This window comes from Tenrec ecaudatus, chromosome 18 (assembly GCF_050624435.1).
Source record: "Tenrec ecaudatus isolate mTenEca1 chromosome 18, mTenEca1.hap1, whole genome shotgun sequence".
In the NCBI taxonomy this organism is placed as follows: domain Eukaryota; kingdom Metazoa; phylum Chordata; class Mammalia; order Afrosoricida; family Tenrecidae; genus Tenrec; species Tenrec ecaudatus.
Window position 1 is genome coordinate 5,597,538 of NC_134547.1, and position 27,022 is coordinate 5,624,559.

The 27,022-nt window shown below is 44.4% G+C and overlaps 1 protein-coding gene, 1 non-coding gene and 1 pseudogene across 3 annotated transcripts; all 3 read left to right on the forward strand.

Annotated features, from left to right (window-relative positions):
- Positions 1-2,245: 2,245 nt before the first annotated feature.
- Positions 2,246-2,348, forward strand: LOC142432868 (U6 spliceosomal RNA). Its single transcript, XR_012780968.1, has one exon. It is a non-coding gene; the product is annotated as a U6 spliceosomal RNA (small nuclear RNA).
- A 3,658-nt stretch (positions 2,349-6,006) lies between these two features.
- LOC142432360 (uncharacterized) lies at positions 6,007-25,770 on the forward strand. 2 transcript variants are annotated; one of them, XM_075537509.1, is made up of 5 exons: positions 6,007-6,067; positions 11,039-11,231; positions 14,143-14,269; positions 15,034-15,129; positions 19,876-25,770. In XM_075537509.1, exons 2-5 carry the CDS (start codon positions 11,217-11,219, stop codon positions 21,705-21,707), a joined length of 2,070 nt encoding a protein of 689 aa, XP_075393624.1. In that variant the 5' UTR covers positions 6,007-6,067; positions 11,039-11,216; the 3' UTR covers positions 21,708-25,770. The 2 variants fall into 2 exon arrangements, with proteins under 2 accessions (XP_075393624.1, XP_075393625.1); XM_075537510.1 differs by lacking the exon at positions 6,007-6,067 and adding an exon at positions 6,098-6,347.
- On the forward strand, positions 17,317-19,114 carry LOC142432374 (protein BUD31 homolog pseudogene; annotated as a pseudogene).
- Positions 25,771-27,022: the final 1,252 nt, after the last annotated feature.

Here is a 27,022-nt window from a genome sequence, read left to right on the forward strand (position 1 = left end):
AACATTCTGTGAGAAACGACCGAACACATGATTCTGCAGGTGTTCAGCTATACTCCCCACCAGGCCATGGTTGAGTTGGCTAAAGACATCCTTGCTTATTTGCTGGCCTTCAAAGAAATTGTCAACAATCCCTCTGTGTGAGCACTTGACACAGAATATAGGCTAAGTGACAAGAACTGGATATAAATGTGCCTCAAATAAAGTTCTGGGTCCTGGAGTGTGGATGCTCTTTGTGCCCCCTATCATCTCTCTGTGCTGTCTCTTTATCTTACTTCTTACCAATTTTTCTCAGTTGCACTGTGCCCCTCTTGTCTCACTCTTTGATTTGCAAGAGAGCTGGTCTCATTAATCTCACAGTTAGTACTACTTAATATAAAATCTCCCCTAATATTAAAATCCTCCCCCCCAAATTTTCACACACAAGAGTGAAGTTTGGGTTATTATCAAGTAAAATACATCATTAGTAATCTATTCAAACACTGTTTTTATATGCCTCTTATAACAACCTTTTAAAATTATGGGGGGAAATGAATGAAATTAAAAAATAAATGCAGCATGTAGCAGATTGGAATGTATATATTTATTTCCAAAAATATAAACTTCGAATTACAATAAATATCAATTAACTCAATTTTAATATCAATACATTGCTTAAAAGGTCTCACATTTTTAAGTCAACCCTGATTCAATGCAACCTCAAAGGAGAGAGGACACACTGCTTTACAGGGTTCCTGTGCTGGTAACGGGCAATGGAATCCAGTGGCTAATCTTCCTGCAAGCGACCATTTTTGCTCAACTGCCATGTTTCAGTTAGCCACCCAGGTTGCCTCACTATGCACCTGGCCATTTCTACTGAGAATGAGCTAGAATGAACCCCAGTCATTTCCATGCATGAATCAGCTCAGGCTCAACCGAATAGATCAGCTTAGCCACTTGTAGAGGTCTGGATTCAAAGATTAACATACACATACAAGAGCCTGTCTAAAAGGGACCTGGAGTCGTTACATCATTTCATCTCAACTTGATAAGTAAGTGTTGGGGTGAAGTCTAGCCTGTCAATCAGGTCACAGCCTGATCATGCCTCCTTGTGGGTGTGGCCTGCTCATGAGGATTCTGGGCTCTTCCTCCCCTCTGTTTTCCTCTTTCTGTTGACAAGCCGCGTGGAACCACACTGAGAGTGGAGAGCCCTGGAGATGCTTCCACGGCCACTGGATTCACAAAACTTTGCACCCACTGGCCTGTGATCTTCCTGAATTTCCATCATTGCATATGACTGTATGAATCTGAAGAGATATTTATGGGCTGGATCAGAATGATGGACTTTATTTGGATTGGGCTAGGATACTTTAAAAAAAATCATTTTATTGGGAGCTCGTACAATTCTTATCACAATCCATACATATATCCATTGTGTGAAGAACATATGTATATTTGTTGCCATCATCATTCTCAAAACATTTGCCTTCTACTTCAGCCCTTAATATCTGCTGCTCATTTTTCCCCTCCCTCCCCACTCCCCACTACCTCATGAACCCTTGATCATTCATAAATTATTATTATTATTTTGTTTCCCCCCTGCCTTCTTCTCTGCGTCCCTGCCCAGGGAGGAGGCTGTACATAGATTCTTATAATCAGTTCCTTCCCCCTTTTTACCCCACATTCTCTCCACCCTCAAGGCATCGCTTCTCACACCGTTGGTCTGAAGGAGTCATCTGTCCTGGATTCCCTGTGTTTCCATTTGCTATCTGTGCCTATGTACATCCTCTGGTCTAGCCAGATTTGTAAGATAGGATTAGGATCATGATTGTTGGGGGAGGGGGTGGAAGTATTTAAGAACTAGAGGAAAATTATGTTTCATCGTTGCTACCCTGCACCCTGACTGGTTCATCTCCTCCCCACAACCCTTCAGTAAGGGGTGTCCAGTTGGCTACCATTGGGCATTTTCTTGCTATCCAATAACTTCCTGATATGAACCTCTTTCTTACACATATATGAGTGTCTCTGGATTTGTTTCTCTAGTCAGCCTGGCCTAACACAGAACCATTTCATTAATTCTTCATAGTATCATAAAATAAAACTGTCTAATTCACCAGCATGCACATGTAATAAAATCAAAAGAGAGCTCATGAGATAAACACACGTATATGTTAAAGTTTATAATATGGTCTGAAGGCAAGACTTGTATATATACATTTAAATAAATGTTTTGCTTACAAAGACCTTGGTAGATAACAAAATTGATAGGGTGCTGATTCATCAGCACATATACTAAAATTGGAACTGTATAGAGATTAGCATGGCCTCTGGGCAAGAAAGACATGCAAATTCATGAAGTGTTTGTGGGAGTTTCATCATCTGTCAACTGAGGGTATTAAGAATGAAGGGGTGGAGTTTAGCCTGTGGATCAGATTGGAGCTTGATGACTTCCTTTGGAAGCTTGTCGGAGATGAATAGCTCACTGGAGGCTGAACCTGCTTTCTCTCTGCCTTCCCTTTCCTGCTGTTGAGACCCTCAGAGAGTTGGAGGAGACCCGTGGAGACCAGTACCATTGTTGAGCTCCGTCGACCGTCACTGGATCCACAAGACTTTCTACGCACTGAACTGTGATCTTCCTGCATTCGGCATCATTGCATGTGCTTCATGAGTCTGAAGAGGACTTTATGGACTAGTATCGGACATATGGGCAAATATAGGAATTATGGGCTTGATCTAGACCGGGCTGGGATGTTTTCTCAGTATACAATTGCTCTCTGATAGAAAATTCTTTCTTAAACATATATGAATGTCCCTGGATTTGTTTCTTTAGGCAGCCTGGAGTGACACAATGGTCCACATTTTAAAAGAATGATAATAGGTTTCTCAATAGTGCACTCTTTAAAGGGGTTGTCTAAATACACATGTGGAGAACATAACACAAATCATTGACTCTGGATAGCAGAGTAACAGACATGTTCTTACTGTGTAACGACCTTGCTTACTTGTTAGCCTGATACGTAGACTATGAAACACAGGAGAGATTGGAAGTCTTTTTTTCAAATCATTTTATTGGAGGTTCTTCAAGCTCTTATAACATTCCATACATCAATTGTATCAAGCATATTTGTACATATGTTGCCACCATCATTTCCAAAACATTTCCTACGTGAGCTCCTCTTTTTTCCCCTCCCATCCTCGTGAATCCTTGATCAATTATATATTGTTGTTTATTTCATATCTTCACCTTTCACCAACATTTCTGTTACTCATCCCCTTGGCGGAGGCGCTACACATCCAACCTTGTGATAGGTTCCCCCTTTCTCACCCTCCCCCCTCAAGCCTGACCTGGAAGTCTTTAGTGACCAGAAATACCTCTAAGAGAAAGGGGCTTCAAAACACTCAAGGAAAAAGGGAATCCAAAGAAAATGGAATTTTTCTACACTTGATCTTAGACAAAAGGCTGAGAAGCGATTGAAAATGGAATTTTTCTATGAACATTTTGAAGCTCCTCACATTTTGCTTAAGCTCATTTTATTATTTTTCCATAACATAACACATTTGAACTCTCTTGACAACTTGTTTTTCATTCCCAGCTATCACTATTCTGTCAATGTACTAAATGATTGAAGTATAACCCTCTGCACTGGACTTGAGCATCTGGATCCAAAACTCAAACACACAAATGTTGAGCCAAGTTGTACAGGATCTCTCTCTCTATATATATATATTTTAAGATTAGGGATTTGGAATTTCCTTTTTTAATTATTTTTTTCTTGTTTTACATTTTATTAGGGGCTCATACAACTCTTAGCACAATCTACTCATATACATATATCAATTGTATAAAGCACATCCGTACATTCTTTGCCCTAATCACTCTCAAAGCATTTGCTTTCCACTTAAGCCCTCTGCATAAGGTCCTCTTTTTTTTTTCCCCTCCCTCCACAGGATCTATATTTAAACCTGCAAGTCCCCCCCCCCCCCCAATGCTCTGTGAGTTACCAAGTTCTACTGAGAACCCACAGCTCCAGCGTTCATGCTTTGGATGGGTTTGTTTTCAAATATCTCAACGTGTGAACGACAATCATTGGAATAATTGGCGTCTTACAAACTAACCAAGAAACCTAAGATGGAATAAAACAAACAATTCTAAATGATAGTTTTCGTTGTATATAGAAAGACGGACACGGAATTCCGCACAGGCCCATGCTCAAACTTCCTTTCAATGCCCACGGTTTCACTTTGGATGACCTGGTTTGTTGTGACAAATTCTTTATCAAGCCGAACACCAACATGGAAAAACACCTTCAGATTTCTGAATGGCGCTGGCACCCAGGAGGCCTCGGTCCTGGTGATAAGGAATGCATGGCTTTTCTCAGCCTTTTATCTCCTGAACCGGTTTCTGACCTCATGGTAGTAACCAAGCTGAGGCAGCTGTGGTGAAAGCCGGTAAGGAACACAACATCCAAAAAATACCTACCTTCAGCATCGCTGAAAACGGGGGCCAAAGAAGCTGCTCAACCGGCCCGCTGTCCTCACCTGGCTGGTTTGAACCTGGTGGTGGCATAGCAAGGGTTAAATATGTAGCAACCACAGATCTTTTGTTTGGAAGCTCTGTGCTTAACTGACTAGCCACCTTGGGTTCATACACAGCTTCCCTAGGAAGTCTCTTACTATCTAATTATTCTTAGAATAGTTCCTACTTCTTTTACCCCTCCTGATCCTGTCATTTGTGGGTCTGAACTCTCTTATTTCTAAGTAGGATGATAAGTTAATATAAATTAATAGCTCAAAATATAGCAGAACATATGTAAGAAACTGAAGCTGATGTGATTGGTCTAGTCAATTCAATTTTCTAAAGCAGTGCCCCAAATAACTCCAGGATCAGACCTAAAAACCAAGACATCAAGGCAACCAACATTAGGGGCAGGGGCAGGTTGGCTGTGTACTTACTGATGATTGGAATATGAAAGTTAGAAACAAAGAGGAAAATCTGAGCAAGGGCTTCATTGCAAATACCTTCTGTCAACAGCATCAATGGCCTCTAAAATCTGAGGAAGCCACTTCAGTGGTTCTCAACCTGTGGGTCGTGACCCCTTTGAGGGTCAAAGGACCCTTTGACAGGAAAACACACATTTCCAATGATCTTAGGAAGCCACATGAAGATATGCCCACATAAGGGTACCAGGCATGAAGACTGTTACCCATGCTACAGCATGCTTCAAGACAAAACTTCATTTCTTTGTAATTAGAAATAATTATTTCACAATATATTACAATTGTGATTACAAATTGTTTTGGTGATGAATCACTATGCTTTAATTATGTTCAATTTATAACAATCAAAATACATCCTGCCTATCAAGTATTTACATGACAATTCATAACAGTAGCAAAATTACAGTTATGAAGTAACAACGAAAATAATGTTATGATTGGTGGTCACCACCACATGAGGAACTGTATGAAAGGGTCTCGGCACTAGGAAGGTTGGGAACCACTGCGCTAGATAAACACACAGGAATCAAACTCACATGGATGGGAAAAAGCATTTGAGGTTATTATCACAACCAAAAGGGCTGACCTTGGACCAGAACACCAATTGTCCAGAGGTAAGTAGAGGCTGAACCTTAAGAAAAACAAAACAAGCCGAGAAAAGCAAAAACTGTGAGCATGAATCTATTCCCATGAATGTAGAGACCATCTCCAGAACACATTTAAGGTAGTGACTAGTAGAGACCGAAGACCACGTGGACTGTGGAAGGTCATTAAGGGCACAAATGATAAAACAAAGGTCATAAAAACACTGGAAGGAAGAAATTAAAAAGGTAAGCAGGAAACAAAACTCCAAAGTGGATGTGAGAAGAGTCTGGAACCTGAGCAGAAGACGCTGATGCAAATTATTTAAATGAGCCTCCTCCGGGAGCGGCTGTCAATAGGGCCGGTCCGCGCGTCTGTCGTTTTCGCTTCTGCGCAGCTTTGGCGCCCTCGGCGGCCGCCGTAGACGCACTCGGCTGCTGCGCGAGGGGCGGGGCCTTAAGCCCCGGAAGTGTCACTTCACGGAACTCCTGGTGATTCCGGACCAAAACCAGTAAGTGTGCGGCTTTCGGGCCGGGTGGGGGTCGCGCGCACCCCCGTGGGGTCGCGAGAACCGGCGGGCCCCGCGGGCGGAGCCGGGCAGAGGTGCTTGCAGGGAACCCGATGGAAATCGACGCCCCGGGGTCGGACCCGGGCCGAGCGCCTTCGCACCTGGACGCAGGCTGCCCGGGCCGTCGGGATCGGGGTCTTTGGGCATCGACTTGCTGTCCGGGGGGGCACGGTGTTCCCGGGGACGCCGGCGTCTGGGTCGGCGCGGGATTGCATTTGGGGCGGTGAGTGTGGAGCCGGGGATGGGCTCGGGGAAGGCGTGTCCAGGGCTCCGGTTTGTGAAGGTTGGAGGGTGGTCTGACTGTTCTACTGACGATGGTAAGGACGGAACTATGGAAACCCAGACGTGCTGGATGCTCGAAAACAAAGCAACCACCAAACGCCCTGCCGTCCGGTCGATTGCGATGCACAGGGACCCTGTGGGACGGAGGGGAACGGCGCCTGTGATTGTCGGAGGCTCTAAATCTTCACAGTAGCAGACCGCCTTCTGTCTGGATGGGCTGGGGTTGATTGATTACGCAGTGGCGATGGGATTGCCTCCTTGGATTTGTGTACAATAGAAGGATTTGTACACATGAGAAGTGGAGGTGAAGGGAGGGGAAAAAAGGGGCTGATAGCGAAGGGCTCAAGTAGCAAGAAGAGGATGGCAGCATATGTGCAAGTTGGTGTGAGACAACTGATTCCTAGATTGATACAATATCTGTAAGAGCCCCCTATAAGATGATTTTTATTTTTTAGTGGAGAGGTTTGGGAACGGAATAGCAATAACTTTGAACCTTCTCCTGAAGGCTCTTGCCTATCCCATGTCCTTGCAGGGATTCAGAAGAATAAACTTCCATCTGGTTACTTTTGAAAAAACACTCCCAGTATTTGTGATCTCGGGTCATCAGACTTTAGATGCTCTCGGGCGCATGCCTTGCGCAGGGCAGCTGTTTGAAGAAACACGTTGGATCTCCAGTGATAGAGAAATAACAGATTGATTGGTTGCAAGCTTACGTAGGAACAGGTTTGGGGGGATGCAAAGGGTTAACGTGCTGAAATGAACTGCGTATCCCAATGTCATCAGAACTCAAATGGAGAGGAAGGGACCCCGTCTCTGCCTTATTCTGCCTCACATTTTAATTATATTATTTTCTTCTCTTTTTAAATCATAAAATATGAGTGAAGGTCTTATCCTTCTTAACTGGGGCATATTCCTTAGGCGACGTTCTTTGTTGTTCGCTCACAGACTGTATATACTTTAGTTCTTAATATTGTTGAAACTAAAGTGAATCTCCTTGGTCTGTGGCAGTTCACATAATTTTCATGTCAGCTGGAAGATATGACAGTGTAAGGGTGGAGGTTAGCCTGTTAATCAGGTCACAGCCTGATGGTGCGTCCTGGTCCATGTGGCCAGCTCCTAAGGAGGATCCTGGGAAGCTCCCCAGTCCCGCCACCTTCCCCCCGCCCCCCCCCCACGCCACACACACACACCTTCGCCTTCTTGCTGTCCAGTCACTAGGAGACCTGCCAGACTGAGCGATCCCATTGTCAGGCCTCAGCCCACAGGTCTACCATGGTCCTTGTTTGAGTTTTTCTTTGTTTTTTATCCAATACCCTTGGTGGGCCACAAGCCCTTTCCACGGGTGGTCCTGCCCAGTCTTTTGGTGGGAGTTACTAGGTGGCGAGAAGGGCCACACTGAGTTGTGCACAGCAGTGCCCTCGCTTTAGAGCATCACCTGTTTCCCCTCTCATTCTGTAGTTGGCTCACTGCTGTCTGAGGGACTCACTGACCGCACTTCCTATTGGTTGAGGGGGTGGGGGGCTTTCTCACTGCAGAAGTAGGAGTGCGTCATTAAGTAGGAGATGTCCAATTTTCACATACCTGTATACTTTTTGCTTTGCTCACCTTTATGCATTGAATGTCCCCAAAATATATGTTGTCAATTCTACCCTCTACACCTGTGTTGTGTTGGCGATGCAAGATTAATCAAGGGTATATTTTGAGTCCCTCTATTGATATGTAAAGAAATTCAGAAAGCAAGTCAGCTGAGATGGGGAAAGAAAGATGCTAAACCATGTGGAGAACTGCAGTGCACCAAGAAGCTAAAGCTGAACTGGAACTTATCGTGATCTGACGGAGAGAGAGGCAGTGCCTGGTGCCCTGGTGACGTGTAGTGGGCAGGGCATTGGGCTCCTAATTCCAAAATCAGCAATTTGAAGCCACCAGCTGCTCCAACAGGGAAAGGTGAAGCTTCCCACTTCTGTGAAGCGTTACACTCTCAGAAACTCACAGGGGCAGTTGTGCTCTGTTCCGTAGGGTCACCGTAAGTGGGAACTGACAGGCTGGCTGCTCAGCTGAGGGAAAATGGATTCCTGTTGGTTAGAGCCATTCACATGTGATTCGTGTTACAGCAGCTCTGCCCAAGTGAGGCAGAATGTGGTACTGAGAAGTCGGGGTGCTGTTCGCACAGATATTTCCCATGTGAAAGTGCTTGTGGAGCTGGGTAATGGATGGATGCTCAGAGACTTAGAAGGTGCCTAGTAGTATAAGCTGAGAGTGCCTGGAAAGACTGCCGTTAGAAGTACGGCTGCCAAAGGCAGTCTGGTGAAGGCTCAGCGGGAAGTGGGCAAGAATGTAGAGACTTGTCCTGGAGAGTTGCTACAGCGCCAGCAATGGAATGGTGCTGGAAAAGTGAGTGGGAAACGCGCTTGTGGTAAAACTTTACAAGGAGAGGCTGCCTGTGACTGGACATTGGGGAGAGCAATGCTTTCCATGCAGTGGTGAGCAGCTTGTCGGGATTTTGTTCACTTGTGGGTGGAAGGAGGAATTGTAAGTGGTCAACTTGGTAACTGACTGATGACGTTTCTAAGCTAGACCTTAAAGGGACCGTGTGATTTCCTTTGGTTTCTTATGGTTCAATGTGGGCAAAGAGATACACTTACAAATGGATTCTGCCAAATGAAAATAAAATGTAAGGATTTGGAAGATTCCTTTGTGCACACCAAGAATGGTCTGCAGTAACTCTGTAACAGTGACACAGTGTCTTCCCTCCTGTACCGGAGCAATGGGGAGAGAGAATCAGCATCCACCCAAGACAGAGTTCTAGGAGATGAAAATCAAACCTGACTCCACCTTTTAACATTTTTGGTACCAATTCAGACATCTGTCATTTCTTCTACAACATTCTCCCTGCTATTGGGTTCGATAAATCATTGCAGTGGCCCCCAGCGAACTTATATACATTACTCTGGATTATTAAAATTAACTGGGTAATAGGTTACAATTCAGCAACAGAAATGGCTCAGGATCCAGTGCTGCCATTGGAGCAGCCTTTTCCGGACCATACCTGCAGCTTTGCCCAAGGCCTGCAGCCCCTTGGCTTCTGCCCCGAATGAGAGTGTGCTACGACGCTGTTTTAGTTCTGTTAATACCACTCCACCGTGCGCCTGGACTCAAAGGCAGTGACTTTACCTCTGTGGACTGGCGAACTTGGTTCCCCAGCAAAGTAGCCATAGGTACACCATTCCACCTACTAACCGCCTACACAGTGACTCACCTCTCTCACTCTGAGGCCCCAGCAGGCCACTCTTTCTCTCCTGCTCTTGGTTCTGCTGCGGTTTCTCCCCATCTCTTGCTCTCTGTATGTCCCTGCTCTCTCTCTCATGGTTGAGGAGTTTCAAGTGCAAAGAGCTCAGGTCCAAAGGATACTACATTCTAGCTCTTTTTTTTTTTTTGGATGGTAGTGACTTAGGAGGATCAATGAAACCTAACAAGATGTTAGAAGTAACCAATCTCTATATTAGTTGCATAGTCGCACCTCAGAAGCGTACCAACCCACTGTTAGCATGCTGTGTAGGCCCCTTGGGCTCAAGTCTGACCCTGTCATTGGGAGGCAGCAAAAGGACCGTGGCTAGCAAAGCTGTCTCTGTGTCTATGAAACATCAACCTTCCTCATGTTGGGACCGTTTAATGCAGTTCCTCACATTGTGGTGATTCCCCAACCATAAAATTATTTTTGTTGTTACTTCATAACTGTCATTTTGCTACTGTTATGAATCAGGTGACCCCCTATGAAAGGGTCATTCCACTCCCAAAGAGGTCACGACCTACAGGTTGAGCACTGCTGGTATAGGAAGCCATCCTACCATATTGAGTTACTACACATAATCCTGCTTGGAACATCCCATTATATTTTTGAGGATTCAAATGTACACTTTTATCAGGGTATACATACTAAAATACAATAGTGTTTCAAATGTATATAATTTTCTAACTAATGAATGACACCTATGTATTTTTAAAGGAGACTGGTGTTGCAGGCTTTTAAGCACTTGACTACTAAATTCAAGACCAGTGATGCGAATGCATTAGTAGTTACATGGGGGAACACTGCTGCTGCTTACTCTTGTACAGAAATGCAGCCTCAGAAACGCCGTGGGCCAGTGCTACTCTGTCCTGTAGGGTGCTGATCACTCTCAATCACATGATGGTGGCTTTTCAACTTTTTCCCCCTAAAGTGATTAGACAGTTTTTCAGTTTCTACAGCAAACCAATCTTCAGTTTAACATAGAGCTTAATAAAGCAGAGTTAAATATTTTTCCATACTCTAATATTAACATGTCTTCTTCGTGGTTTAATGATTTGTCATTTCCATTGAGAATCCTAACCGTGAATTGATAGTTTGTATGTTGTGATGTAGGTAGAGATCACACTTTTTTGTCTCTTTTTTTACCCCTTACTTTTGTATTCAGATTCCAGACTTTTTTTTTTAAAGGTCATCTTTTACCATATTTCTGTAATTCTGATTGTTAGGTTGTATACCTCATGTCATATGATTTGAGTCACTAAATAAAAGGCCAGTCAACAGGGACAGGAATAGTAATGGCACCTAGATCAACAGGTGATGTGTCACTCAGTGTTTTCTCCCATCAGTCCACAGGTTCTAAATCTCCAGCCCAAAGAGAATCACTGGGAGGAAGGAAGAGGAGGTGCCTGGCTTGGGGATTATTGCTTCATGAGAGACAGAGGTCTCTGAACAAAATTGGAGCTGTTCCAGAAACACAAAGACAGAGCCTCTCTGCTTCCGGCCGTGTCTGAAGGACCAAAGAAAATGATCAACGCTCAGGTGACGTTCGGCTTGTTTTGCATTTTGTGGGTCCCTAGTGGATTCGTATGATGCCAGTTTAGTTCACCAGAAACATTTGGAAAAGTAGAAAATAAACTTTGACTCAGACTTCAACATCAACTATGTATAAGATCGGGAATAACACTGATTAGGAGAGCAACGCTACATTTTGTCTGAACACGTTTCCTTCTAAAGGTTATGTTACATAATATCCTGAAGAGCAACATTCTCATTGATGTATCTAAAGCCCAAGTACTCTTCATGGTAGTTTAAAAATAGCAAGTGGTTCTTTTTAAAAAAATTTTAAATACTGTTCAAATGGAATTAAAACCTTGTTTAAAAAAATGAAAAAAAAAACATGGCAAGTGGATTCCAACATCTTTCAAGTGCAGAGGTAGGAGAGAGAATCACCATCAACATCAGGACCAAACTACAGATGTGTCAAGTCAATCAGTTTCAAAGATGTGGAACCAGGAATCCCAAATCGATAGGTTAGATAGATATCAGTCTGGAGGGGTCTCCTTACTGCTGTTAGCAAAGGCTGATGAACCCAGGTGATCAGGTCAGGTAGCCTACTGCTGCTTGACAAGGAAAATCAAGACCAATGATCGGTTGCTCTTGCAATTGTGAAGTTACCCCAAATAGACAAGACAGCAGGCCGCTGGCTCACAGTGTTGTTTTTGTTAGGTGCCACCCAGTTTGCCCAACACATAGCGACCCTTTGCACAACAGAAGAATCCTGTACTTGACCCCATTGTTGCTGAAACGGTATCAGCCTTTCTCCTTGAGGGCCTTCCGCTTTTCTGCTCCTCATTTCATTTAAGAAGAGTGACATCTTTCTCCAGGGACTGGTCTCTCCTGACAACATGTCTAAAATCTGTAAGACAAAGGCTGCCTCGAAGGAGCACTCTCTATGTGCTTCCTCCAAGACAGCGTTGTTTGTCCTTTTTGGCAATTCATGACCCTTCTTATTCTCGCCCAGCACCACAGTTCAAGCGCATCCACTCTTCTTCGGTCTTCTCCACTCATGGTCCCACTTCCACGTGCTGATGAGGCAGTTGAAAATACCATGGCTTGGATCAGGGATCCTCCCTCCGCAAAGTAACATCCTTGCTTTAAATACTCTGAAGAGGTCCTGCAGTGCTTCTTCGACTCTCTTGCCCGCTGCTTCCATATCGACAGGCAGTTCTCTGTTACCTTGAAAGTGTTGGCTTCTTAGGTCATCCCAGCCACTTCCCTGCCTGAGCAAGTGTAGAATGCTCACAGCGGCCAAGCCATTTCTACAGAAGCAGAACAGACCTTGTGGCAGAGCCGGTGGTGACCAATGGCAGGGCTAATAGGAGCTTGTAATTGGAAGGCTCTCTAAGGTGGCCAAGAACAGCCTGACTTGACAATGACAAGAGGAACCTGTCTTCAGGTGGCCAGTAGGAGCTGAGCGAGCTGCTCTGCACTAAGAAGGGAGTTCCTCCCCGAATACTTCTTTTGATAATTGTTGTCAATTGAGCTTAATAGAAAAATCAAATCATTCCATATTTCAGTCACATCCAGCAGAAATACATATTTGCTACCCTAGTTTCCAACATTCTTTTTCTATATGGACTCATTGACGTCATCACCCTGGCACCGCCGCCGTGTCCCCCTGCCCCAAACCCTCATTCCATTTGCTCATTCTTTAGGTTCGTCAGTCCTGGTAAACATATACTGCAACTTCAAGAAGGTAACCCCCAAAGACATAATACTTCCCAGACACACGAAATATGTACAGTCAAAAACCAAACCAAACAGTACAACACCGAAAAGCATGAGATTTTAACACCAGATCAGGGGAATCTGCTGACAAGTTTTAACGGTTCAAGTCAGACTTCTGTCTTGATATTCTATACTAACCTGTTAATGACCACTCTCCTATCCCTCAGTTGTGGAAGGAGCGAGTTGACCAGGAGTTTGCTTCCTGTATAGTTCCACCAGTGAATCTTGGGCTCCCACTGTCCTCCTTGGCCTTCTGCAAACCAGATTCTGACTGTAGGTTCCAATCCTAATCCCTCCCTTCAATTTTGGATTGTGTGCTTCACAATCCTTTGGTGGCTGATGATGGTGTGCTGATTCTTCCTTGTGGACTCATTGACATCTCACTTAGACGGCTTCTTGTTTGGGGACAAGCCTTTCATATCCATGGGCTATTTTATCTGATAGTGAGGCACCATCTAATTTCTTTAATATAGGTCGCTATAGCACCCGCTTCCTCCATGTTCCCTTCCCAGAGCGAGGACCGAGCAGGGCCATGATGCACAAGCTTTCTTATGCTAGTCTTGAGCATAACCTCATGTTCCTGATCCCAAATTGGACTTTCTTCCTCAGTCAACCCATTTTGACCTATGAGTTTTTCTGGGCCTTGGCTGTGGATCAGCACACCCAGAAGAGAGGCAAAGAGTGCTGTCTGAGGCGTGACTTGATTAAGGATTGGCAAATAGGTTGAGCTCCACCGCATAGAAATAAACCCTGAGCTGCCCTGAGAGTTAGCGCCGATGTGGATCGAAAGGCTCTGACAATGTGGATCCTGGTCATACTCCCCACTGCCTCTCACAATCTACTGTTAACTTGTCTGTTAATCCAAACCTCTCTGCTTGTGTAACGTGTGTGGGGGTATAATTGTGAGCAATTTCTAGCTGATTAGGCATACTTTCACTTGCACATAGAAAATTCTAATTTCATGATTGGGTAGACTAAGGAATGTACTCATTTGGAATAGTTGACTATGTTTTTTATTAAAAGATATTTGAAAAATACACAAACCTAGCCTAGATTTAGAGATAGAGCCTATATGGAAGACCGGAGCAGAACGGCTTCCTGTACCTTTCTTTCACATCATCAAATAGAAAATACTAAATTGAATACAATCATTTTGCTGTAGAAATCAGTGGCGGTCAGCGATGTGGTTATAAAGTTCACCTGGGAGGAGTGGCAGCTCCTGGACCCTGCTCAGAAGACCCTCTATCAGGATGTGATGTTGGAGACCTACCGCCACCTGGTGTCTATCGGTGAGGAGAGCTCTCTAGTGATTGGCCTTGTCTTTGGCTTTCTTTCTTTTGCAGTGTCTATGGTTCTCGTAGTGTCAGATTCTCGTTGCTCTATCTGCCTCAAGATTGGTGGGGGAATGTGGGATACAGTCAGATTATGCCTCCGGTTGTTGCCCCACATGATATGCTAAGAAGCTAAGCTGCTGCTTGCTAACACATGGTCAACACCTATACACTTGGAGGTCAGCTGCTTAAAGGTTATCCGCCAGAGGGTTATCAGCCATGGAGAGCGATCAGACCCTACAGTGTGTCCCACCAAAGGTGAGGCCCTCTCTCTGCTGATAAGGTTAATGGATTATTACCCTGAAGAACCCAAAGACTGGGTCAAGCCAACTCAAGGAGGGTCAAGGTGAGGGTGTCATGTTGAGTTTAGAGTCCACCCATCTGGTCGCACGTGTACCCCTAGCTTGTCCCCCTCCATTGCACATATGCCTATTGTACAGCCCCTTCCTGTTATGATGTAATGAGGGGGGCTTGCATGTTTCCAAATTGAATATAAGCTGTTCTGGCAGCAATTGCATGCTTTATCTTGTTTGATGTCCCTTTGTTAACCCCTCAATTATACCGCCCCTTGGACCTGATCCACTCTGGAGGCTAGTACCCCTCAGGGAACATCTTTTCCTTCTTGATCGCCAACCCTTTTCTGTGTACATTTGAAAACTGAATGTTCACCAACCTACAGTCGAATTTGGTGTGTCTACAATTCTGTGATTTCTCACGAACAGGCTATCAAGTTAGCAAACCTGATGCGTTCTCTTGGTTGGAACGAGGAGAACCACCAGGATCCATATTAGAAAAAAGCTGTGGTGGAATGTGTTCAGGTGAGTGAATGTAAAACAGTCTCCGGGGAATGATTGTAGAAGTCACCTTCAGTTGGGTGAAGGCCTGACGTCTGTGAGGTGTCTGAGAACACATAACAACTTTCATGTCTCTCCACTTGTGAGACCTCTTTTCCTCTCCTTTACTTAAGTATTTATTCCTCTTCCTGAGATTAGAGTCCCTCTTATGTGAGCTACATTTTGACAGTTTGAGGTCTGGGCATTCTGAAATCCATGCCTCCGTCATGCGCTTCTATCTCCCTTACTATGAGACTCCACCGTTCAAACCTCTCCAAAGACAGAGCTTTGAATTCAGAACTGTCCTCACAGGACAGCTCCTCCCTCCCCTGTTCACTAACAGGCATTTCCTTTCACAGGATCCCGCCCCACTTGGCTCTTGTGCTTCCACCATAAATTCTTCTCCCATGATGCCTTTAATGGTTCTTTGGCTTTCCCCACTTGGAGGTCCTCTGAAGGTTTTGATTTCCATTTGATCATTTGTTCTAACCCTTTAAAATGTATTTAATTCCAGTGATGCACTTTCTGTTTCCTCAAAGAGATGATCAAAATGCCATCTCCCATTGAGTTGTCTAACAGACATTTTAAATATATTATATTCCTTTTTTCACCGTTATGACTTTTGTTATAGGCAAGCAACTGGGATTATCTCCCCAGCAAGAAAATTCCTATCTCTTATCTGTTGCCATTTGAAATCTGAATTCCGATCCATCTGGTACTTACTCGGAATGTTTACCACCTGCTCAGTTCTCTTTAACGTTCTCTGCACTTCTGATAACTTTGTAACTGTCATGAACATTTTTAACATTCCATTCTTAGTATTTTTACAAACTACTTCCAAACACGTATCAACTGTTATGATAACATTTGATTTAAGAATTAGAATTTAAGAATCAGCCTAAAATTTCTTCTGAGAGACCATGGTTCACATATATCCCACCTCCCACTTGTACATTGTTTCTGAGACCAGTCCTTCTTCCTCAATACGCCCTTTCTCTGATTGGTTTAGTAATCCATTGCAATTGTCACACAGATATTTCAGAAACACCATAAATCTGTTCTTTGCTTTTAGGTTAAGAAATATAGGAGTTTAAAAAAGTTCAAGAAAAAATGAAATTCAAAGATATGGAGGGCCTTGTGGGAGTGGTTTGACCTGGTGATTGCAGATTGGATGGTGTGAAATGTAAATTCGCTGCTTAATTCATAATGAAAATTTCATTGAAGAACAATTGCATTATTCTACAACCTTAGTGAAGCCCCCTAGTATATGTAAGGTTTATTGGGGCGCGAAACAGAGCTAAAGATCCAATTGGCAAAGTTTTAGAAGCAGGCTTTATTGAGAAGCTTGCGGGCGGGTTCAGCAACTCAGGGTATTGAGCTACTGAAGCCACACCCTACAGGTGCCGAGGCGAAATTTTTATATGCCAGAGAGAAGGCAGAGGGGTGGGAGGTTCCTATTGGTAGCAGGTGCAGCTGGCGGGCTGCCTGGGCTACCTGGTGTTCTGAGCACGTTCCGTGCTGACCACGGTCATCCTGCCCTTTCTTTGTGGTTATTCCGAGAGGGGTGTTCACCGAGGGAGTGGAAGGGCAGTAAGGGGTGAGTGAAAAGGCATCAGGGCGTGAGTTTGAGAGCTAAGATGGAAGTGTTGGATTCAAAATGGAGTCCCTCGTGCCAAGACCAGGCAGTATAGATATAAACAATAGATATAAGTAGAGAAATGTATAGACAAAGACCAAAGTTATTTTCTTCTTAAACATCAATACCTCAATAGCATCTGCTTACTGTTCCGGAAATCAAATTTGATTCCTCATGAAACTAAGAAATCTTTCAACTAGGACTGTTGTGTAATAGTACTTAGTAGGCTCTACTATGAGCCACCTGCTCTTCCTCCTGGTAAACCCAAGCGTTCTTTGCTGGCCTATGAGATGATTGTACACACCAGGGTTTGGGTCTTTTGCACCATAGTCTTCAAGTGACAGCATTCCTTTTTAACGTTAAGGAGATCTTGCACAGCAGGTCTGCCCAGTGCAATACACCCTCTGATTTCTTGGATGAGCAATGATAGTAGATCCACGGCCAATGAAATGCTTTGCAACTTGAACCTTCTTACTCACATTGTTGTTATTACAGTTAGTTGTTTGGTCCAGTTGGGAGGATTTCTGTTATTGTTTTATGGTGCGTTGGTACTCTCTGCTGAAGGTTGGAATCAGTGGTCTCCATCAGCGTGTGCCTCAAGCCCTCTCCGCCTTCGGACACATGGCCGTGCCATTTTCACTTCACAGGTTAAGGAGTCTCCCTCTAGTCCTGGAGTGAACGTCTTCAAACAGCCCGGCGTTCAGGTTATGTGCTCAGTACACCGAGTCAATATAAGCCCAGTGAGAGCATGCCGGGGAAGGGAGGTAGGAGAGGATGGTGGCTGGATTAGGTCATTTCGCTGTGACTGTTGCTAGGGAACAGGGTTACTTTGGATTCTAAAAATTGTAATCAGAGGAGGGCCTCCGCGACGACCTCACCTGAGAAGGTCTGTGAGAAGTCAGTGGAGTAGCGTAGTCGGCAGTAGAGAAGTCAGTCATTAGGAGTCAGTAGAAATGTGGCGATTGAAGGAAACTGCATTTTTGATGAGGAAACTGAGGACCAGAGAGGGAAAGTAACCTCCCCAGAGGCACCCAGTAAGCTGGACCGGAACCCAAGCTTTTAACAGAGAATCCAGAGGTCTTCCAATTCAGAGGTCTTTAGCCCGCAGATTCTAAGCCCCAGATCTTTGTCTGTTTGAACAAAAATGCCTAAAGTCAAAGGAAGCGGGGAAGCTCCACCACGTGGCTGGGAGTTGATGGAACCAACACGGGAGGAATGAGATAAAAAAATGAGAGAAGCGGAAACAACCCCGCCAGGGAAAGAGAAAAGTGGAGTCTCTGCGGCCCGTCTTCAGGATCCAACACCAGAAACCCGCTGCATCTCGACCTCTTTACTAAGAGGAGTGCCACAAGCAGAGAGCTGTACGCCGCGTTCTGCATCAAAGAGGGCTACGCCGACAACCACCTGATCGCAACATGGAAGAAGCAGGGCTCTGAGAGGCTGCGCGGCAGCCAGACCCAGGACACCAACTTCGGGACCAACCGTATCTGCCGGGTTCCCAAAAGCAAGCTGGAAGTGGGCCAGATCATCCAGTGCACACATTGCAGCTGCCAGGGCTGCTCTGGCTGAGCCCTCCAGCCAGACTCCTCGCCATCCTGGACTTTGGACTTTACCAGTTTGGCCTCCAGCATCATGCCCCCTTCCTGGAAGTGTCTCCCATGCAGCACAACCCCAGAGCCACCAGAGCAGGAGCTCCAAGGGCTAGAGCCTTGTATGCATCTGCTGTGATTTGTAAACCAAAAGACCTCCCAGCCTCCCAAAGCAAATTGTAATTATAGAAGCAGTGATAGTTAAGCAGTGCATTAAAGGGCAAGGTAAAATGGGCTGAGGATGCCTTCTCACCTCCTCAGAATCCACACATGGGAAGGAGAATAGAACTCCACCTCAGCCCCAGGCCAGATCAGCCATGCCTCCACCCTCCAGCCTTCTTCACCCTCTTCTGACTCCAGCCCACCCATCATGGTGTTCTCCATTTCTGAGCTTTGTTTGATCATTCTTTCAGTGGCCACAAGAAATCACAGGCAGTACTCACAAGGATGGGCTGATTTAGGGAAGTTCAAAGGTTACAGTGGAGGACAAGACTTCTTGGCCGTGTGTGCCCTATGAGGCAACAAGGTTACAAAGCCCATTTCGCATTTCTAGTAAATGATCCTCAGGGAGTCTGCCTGTACACTCAGCCTCCGAGCACTCACTCAGCTCTAGTTCTGACAGTTCCCAAGTCCGCTCCCCAGAGAATGCCTGCAGGCTCCCCGCTGAGCAAGCCGCGCTCCTGATGGAAGGCACCGGCTGTTTCCTCTCCTGGTCCAGGAACCCTCCCCTGCTGTCTCCTGAGCGGAATGGTGCAGCATCTCTGCCAGGTCTCTGGTGTCACAGCGCGCTGTCTTTTTGATAAAGGAGGTTCAGCATGTGTGGATTTGTAATCATTTAGTATGTCTGTCTAGTTTTGTTTTTCTATTAACTGCTCTTACCTTTCAATTTGCTTACATTATTTTATTTGTACCAGTGTGGAGGTAACTATAAGGTTGAGTTGGTGACAGAAAGAAGGAAAAGGTAGAAAACCGTTTCACAGGTTTATTTCAGAGCTCCCCAGCTAGGTTCATGGGCCCCTAATTCAGGGCCAGAGATGTTGAGCTGCGCAGGAGAGAGGGGAGAGCAGAGGAAGGGACGGCAGCATCCTGAGCTCACGGAGTGACACTGTCAAGGCAAGAGGTGGAACATTTTATAGCTCAGATCTAGGGGAAGGGAATAGCTGAGGAATTTTTCATCAAAACTGTGTCTGCAGATTTGGGGCTGAGCAACAGAATTGAGTGTTATCTACAATGATTAGCTCATTGTATCTGGGCTGGGAAGACCAATGAAGGGGAGGAGGGGCCCTGGTCTCTCACAGCATCCTTGAAGTGTCTCCACCAGCTCTGATTATCTATTCACTTGTCTGCCCTGTCAACCCCCACTACCGCCTGACAGTAACATTAAACATGATATATTATTCATGTTCATATTGTTGTCACTACAGATCTAACTTGTATGGATGCATGTTTAAAAATGGCTCTTCTGGAAATCAACATGAAAGTAAGACTCATTATTCTCTTTTCTAGAAATCTGGAAAGTCGATCATTTGCTTGGATGCACACAAAAAGAAAGAACAGTAGACAGAATGGAACAGTGCTACAAATGTGAAGCCTTGGAATTTGTTGTTAATCAGCACCAAAATAATTTACCTATTGTGGAAAATCATGGGATACTTGACTTACAAGAAAAATCTGTGAAATCAATTTTAAGTTTACCAAGAGTCAACCAGAGCAGGAGCTATACAATAAAGGAGTCTGTTGTGCTAAATGGAGGTGAGAAGACCTTTCTCTGTGCTGACCAAGAGCAATGTTGGGCTGAAATGAAATTCCCTGAGTGTAAAAAATCTGATTGCCGTAAGTCACAAAGCATTAATCATCAGAAAAAGAACAACAATCCCACTGTTCATCATCAGATTCATAGTAGAGAGAATCGCCATGTATGTACTGATTGTGGAAAAAGTTTCTTCTGGAAGAGAAAACTCATTCTCCATCAACGAACTCACACTGGTGAGAAACCCTATGTTTGTATGCAGTGTGGAAAAGGCTTCACCCAAAATTTCTATCTCCGTATACATCAGCGAGCTCATACTGGGGAGAAACCCTATGTATGCCGTGAGTGTGGGAAAGGCTTCACCACAAAGAGAACTCTTAGTACTCATCAGCGAATTCATAGTGTAGAGAAACCCTATATATGTACTGATTGTGGAAAAAGTTTCTCGGTGCAGCGCCACCTCATCATACATGAGCGAGTTCATACTGGGGAGAAACCCTATGTATGCAGTGAGTGTGGGAAAGGCTTCACCCGAAATACTACTCTCAGGACTCATAAGGTAACTCATATTGCAGAGAAGCCCCATGTATGTACTGATTGTGGGAAAGGCTTCTCATTGAAAGGAATACTTACTCTCCATCAGCGAGCTCACACTGGTGAGAAACCCTATGTTTGTATGCAGTGTGGAAAAGGCTTCACCCGAAAGTCCTATCTCAGTGTACATCAGCGCGCTCACACTGGTGAGAAACCCTATGTATGCCATGAGTGTGGGAAAGGCTTTACCACAAAGAGAACTCTCAGTACTCACCAGAGAATTCATAGTGTAGAGAAACCCTATATATGTACTGATTGTGGAAAGGGTTTCACGGTGCAGAGCTATCTCACTGTACACGAGCGAGTTCATACTGGGGAGAAACCCTATGTATGCAGTGAGTGTGGGAAAGGATTTATCAAAAACAGTGATCTCAGGACTCATAAGCTAATTCATAGTGCAGAGAAACCCCATGTATGTGCTGAATGTGGAAAAGGCTTCATAGCTCAGAGCCGTCTCACTGTACATGAACGAGTTCATACTGGGGAGAAACCCTATGTATGCAGTGAGTGTGGGAAAGGCTTTATCAGAAACAGTGATCTCAGTGCTCATAAGCTAATTCATAGTGCAGAGAAACCCCACGTATGTGCTGAATGTGGAAAAGGCTTCACTAACAAGAGCTCTCTCAGTGTTCATCAGCGAACTCATACTGGTGAAAAACCCCACGTATGTGCTGAATGTGGAAAAGGTTTCACCCAGAAAGGAAATCTCAAAATTCATCTACGAATTCATACTGGAGAAAAACCCTATGTATGTGGGGAGTGTGGTAAAGCTTTCATTCAGAAGTTATCCCTCATAGGACACCAGAGTTTTCACACAGGGAAGAATCCCTTTGCCTGCAATCAATGCGGAAAATCTTATACCCAGAAGTCAGCACTGAATCAACATCAAAAAGTTCACAAAGAGAAACCTTTTCAATGCAGTGAGTGGGACAAAGGTTTCAAAAGAAGAGGTCATGTCTCATCAAAGATTTCATATAGGACAGTTACCATTTAGCTGCAATGTGTGTCAGAAAACTTTTACCTGTGCTTCTAAGGTTGTTTCACATAAGCAAACACAGAAAAGTGAATGCGGTAGTTAAGGTTTATTGTGCCAACCTTGCTGATGAACCCATGTGGGATTAATTGAAGGGCGGAGAGACAAGTGGCTCTGTGTGCCTCATGTGTCTTATCTCCTGCTCTCTGATGGTTGGACCAGGGTGCAGCTGCCTTAGCGCTAGTTCTCTGCCTCAGCTGGCAAGGCTCACTTCCTGCGATACATCCTTGTGAGAAGCCACATGGACCTACCCTGATGCAGCCCTGGGTGCTGGAGAAGCTGAGTGGAGACCCCTGCCAGCGCTGAGATGTTTACATGCTCACTGATTTGACTTTCTTCCTGCAGTCGACATCATTGCCTGTGTTTTGTGAGTTTGAGGAGGACATTGTAGATTGATGTCAGACAAATGGATAAGATGACACGCGCTGTGGAGACCGGTCCTCCTCTTTCCTCTGCCATTCCTGTCATAGCCCAATGGGCACATGAACAAAGTGGCCATGGTGGCAGGGATGGAGGTTATGCATTGGCATTGGCCTATTGTTGGACTTAAGGCTCTGACTGGATTAGGTTGGGATGCTAAATGTACAATTACCCTTCATATAAAACTCTCTTATAAACTATGAGTGTTTATGAATTTTGTTTCTCTAGTCTACTCAGACTAACACATATATAGTACCAGGAGTGGGGTACTGCAGAAACAAATCATAAAGATGGAGAGTGGGTATTTGTTTGACCTCTCCTTCATGGTAGGGTTTCTTCTTTGGCTAGCCAGAAGTCAGATATGTCCATTCAGTTTACTGGGTGGTTTTCTGGTAAGATCATGGGGAATTAAAGTTTTGATTATTGTGCTTGGTTGTAGTCTTTGTTTATTCCCATGTGAAATGGCAAAAATGAATGTTGTTAATGTATATTTTGAGCTCAGGGTTAGAAATCGCCATTTGAATTTCTCAAAACCATGCTGCTTAAGGAAAATGGCTGATAGGAGGTCAAACTGCCTGACAGCCTGGATCTGGTTTAGTGCTCTCAGAGACCTGATGCCATATTTTTGTATAAATAGACTAGTTTAGCTAAGGATTTAGACAAGCTAAATAAGGATTGAACTTGACTCTTTTAAGAACTGAGTTTAGTATCTGATTCTACTTTGTTTATACTAATTTCTTCTAATTATTGATATAATGATTGATGGAAATGTTTACTGGGAAGTATGAAATGTTTACTGGGAAGTAGAGAGCTTGTAAAACCACTTGCCTCTGTTGCACACCCATAATGTTTTGCCTCGGGGTGGCGGGATCCAGAGCGGTGAGGTCCCCAGAGAATGTTGAAGGTGTAATTTGGGGCCAGGGCATGGTGCCCCAACAGATTGTACTGGAAAACACTCCTACTGGCCAACAAACAGTCCTTGAACTAACTACAAGCTTTTCTTTATTGTTGTGTTTTGTTTTGTCATTGGTTTGTTGTATATTGTTGCTTGGTTTTGCTCTGTCTTGTTTCTGTGCATGTTATTATCTCTGCAGGTCTGTCTAAATAAGATAGGCTAGATGAATAATTGAGGAGAAAACAACGGGACCGATAATTCCGTGGGGACATGGGAGACGGGGAGTTGGGGGGAAAGGAAGTGGTGTTAATAAACCCAGGGACAAGGGAACAACAAGCGATCCAAATCAGTGGGGAGGTGGGTGTGGGAGGCCTGGTTGGGCATGATCAAGGGTAAATTAGCTAAGAGGAATTTCTTAAACCCTGGTGGGGACTGAGCATGCTAGTGGGACAGGAGGGAAGTCTAAGGAAATAGAGGAAAGAGCTGGAAGCCAGAGGGCATTTATAGAGGTCTAGATAAAGACATATACATATGCAAATATATTTATACATGAGGATGGGGAAATAGAGCTATGTGCATATATTTATAAGGTTAGTATTAAGGTAGCAGAAGGACATTGGACCTCCACTCAAGTACTCCCTCAATGCAAGAACACTTTTTTCTATTACATTGGCATTCTATGATGCTCACCTTTACGACACAACTGCTGAAGACAAAGTGGGTGAACAACTAAATGTGGTGAAGAAAGCTGATGGTGCCCTGCTATCAAAAAGGATAGCGTCTGGGGTCTTAAAGACTTGAAGGTAAACAAGAGGCCATCTGGCTCAGAAGCAATAAAGCCTACATGGAAGAAGCGCACCAGCCTGTGTGACCACGAGGTGCTGAAGGGAACAGTTATTAGGCATCAAAGAACAATCATTACATTGCATGCTCATCTCTATGATATTATCACTGAAGACAAATGGGTGCATAAGCAAATGTGGTGAAGAAAGCTGATAGTGCCCGGCTATCAAAAGATATAGCATCTGGGGTCTTAAAGGCTTGAAGGATAAACAGTGGCCATCTAGCTCAGAAGCAACAAAGCCCACATGGAAGAAGCACACCAGCCTGTGCGATCACAAGGTATCAAGGGATCAGGTATCAGGCATAATCAGAACAAAAAATCTTACCATAGTGAACGAGCGGGGGAGTGTGGAGTGGAGACCCAAAGCCCATTTGTAGGCCACTGGACATCCCCTTACAGAAGTGTCTTTGGGAGGAGATGAGACGGTACGATGTAGCAACAATGAAAAATACAACTTTCTTCTAGTTCCTAAATGCTTCCTCCCCCACCTCCAACTGTCATGATCTGAATCCTACTTTGCAAGTCTGACTAGACCTGAGGCTGTACACTGGTACAGATGGGAACTGGAAACACAGGGAAGCTAGGGTGGATGATCCCCTCAGGACCACTGGTGTGAGTGGCGATACTGGGAGGGCACAGGGAGGGTGGGTTGGAAAGAGGGAACCTATTTCAAGGATCTACATGTGACCTCCTCCCTGGCGGACATACAACAGAAAAGTGGGGGAAGAGAGACGTGGGACAGAGCAAGATATGACAAAATAATAATTTATAAATTATTAAGGGTTCATGAGGGAGTGGGGAGGGAGAGGAAAAAATGAGGACCTGATGCCAGGGGCTTCGGTGGAGAGCAAAAGTTTTGAGAATGATGAAGGCAACGAATGTACAAATGTGCTTTACACAATTGATGTATGTATGGATTGTGATAGGAGTTGTATGAGTCCCTAATAAAATGATTTTTTTAAAAAAACAACCACTTGCTTCAAGCTATTAATTTGATCTTTAGTTGGGTTTAAGACACATCTGCAAAGAGGACTCCAAAGAGATTAGCCCCATCCAGTGCTTTGGAGTACTCAGGACATTAGAAAAGACACGCCTAGGGGCTGTTGACAGACTGAAGGAAAAGTAACTCTTTGGATTTGAAGTTTAAACTAGTGGTCTTTGTCAGAAGCTGGAAAAAATATGGAACCATGAAGAAAACTCCTCTCTAGGACTGAACGTTAAAATAAACTTGTGGGCAGGCTGAAATGCTTGCTAGGTGACCCCCTGGGTCTGTTTGTGGAGTGGCAGTGGGAGAAATACAGCAATAAAGAGACGGGTTGTGTCTGGCCACTGACAACGGTGGATTTGGTTTATAGGAAAAAGAGGAGGACAGTGGGTTGATTGGTCTAAACTTCATAACCTAGCATGAGGGGGCTAGGTTTGTTGAGTATTTGTGACGAGCCCATGGTCTAAAGGCAAGGTGACCACTGGGCACCCTGGGGAGGCTAAGTGAGGCAGCCCACATTGAGTTGACCAGAACCCAACCAGAGAAAGGAAGTTACTTGAGCCTGTGAACTGGTGCAGACTTTGTGGATGGCCTGTTGTGATTTGACTTTGCTTATGGATGTGGACTCAAGGTTCCAACTGGCATGAAGATTCTTCACATCAAAGAATATGATTGTCTCCTCAGGGGATTGAGTTGTTTTAAGTGGGCAGTGTAGAAATTGGATACCCAAAATTGGGGGGGGATAAAGAATAAAGTGGTTGGCTTACAAATTTTCATAGGTGGGGGAATCTATTCATAGGAGTTAGGTATAGGTTTTACTTAACTATGATTGTTAGCCATAGAATATTTTTGTTTTGTTTACTTATAAAATGTTATGTTTAAATGAGGGTGGCATGTTTTTGAATTGTATGCACTTTAGCTTTGTGTTTTGCATTTTAGTTTTATCCTGTTAGGTACAGATACGATTTTATTATTGTTTGTTTGAAAATTATATATATGGCTAAAGAATTGTGTACAGGTGCCAAGTTGGCAAGGGGTGGATTGTGATAGCTAAGGTTTATCGTGCCAACCTGGCTGATGAACACGTGGAATTAACTGAAGGGCGAAGAGATAAGTGGCTCTGCGTGCCTCATGTGTCTTACCTCCTGCTCTCTGATGGTCGGACCAGGGTGCAGCTGCCTTAGTGCTAGTTCTCTGCCTCAGCTGGCAAGGCTCACTTCCTGCGATACATCCCTGAGAGAAGCCACATGGACCTACCTTGATGCAGCCCTGGGTACTGGAGAAGCGAGCCTCCGGAGACCCCTGCCAGCATTGAGATGCTTACATGCTCACTGATTCGGCTTTCCTCCTGCATTCAGCGTCATTGCCTGTGTTTTGTGAGTTTGAGGAGGACTTTGTAGATTGATGTCAAACATAGAGCTAATGTCAGACTTATGGGCTCGGACTGGACTGGGTTAGGATGCTTAATATACAATTATCCTTTATATAAAACTCTCTCTTACAAAATAAGAGTGTTTATGAGTTTTGTTTCTCTGGCCTACCCAGACTAACACAGTAGGAAACCTCCACAGGGCATCAAGTGTCACCATAGACCAGCACTTGCATGCAGAATGAAAATCCTGGCTAAAAAAAAAAAAAAGAAAATCCTGGCAACATAATTACTTTGCAAAATGCTTTCTTTGGCTTCTCACATGTCAGTAAACACCAGGGGGCTCCTAAAAAATAAGAATGTAGTTCTTGTGGGATGGCCTATGTACAGAAAGGAATCAAGTGACGACCAGGGATTCACACAGCAGAGAAGTCCTATCAATACGGTGAATGGTGCAGTGCTTATGAGTCCAGTGACTGTGGCAGTGCCTCCGGGTTCCAGTTGCATTTTCATTTACGTTCCACAAAGTGCGTAGGATAAGCTGTGATACAATAATGCGACAAGAGAATTGACAAAAATAGCCACCTCTCTGGATGGCTACAAACTTTATCCTACAGGAAATCATGAAGACTGAGTCCAGGAAATCCTAATCAATGTGTACATTGATGCCAAGACTAATCTGATTTTAACCCAAATGCATCTAAATGGATTGTTCTGTTGTATCAGTTAAATGAGTGAAAATCTAAGTTCATGTCAGACTCAG

What these genes read in the sequence shown, in the direction of transcription:
- LOC142432360 (XM_075537509.1), top strand. An exon ending in CCGCCACCTGGTGTCTATCG is followed by an intron (nt 14,270 to 15,033) that starts GTGAGGAGAGCT and finishes TCTCACGAACAG; the next exon opens with GCTATCAAGTTAGCAAACCT. An exon ending in CTGTGGTGGAATGTGTTCAG is followed by an intron (nt 15,130 to 19,875) that starts GTGAGTGAATGT and finishes TCTCTTTTCTAG; the next exon opens with AAATCTGGAAAGTCGATCAT.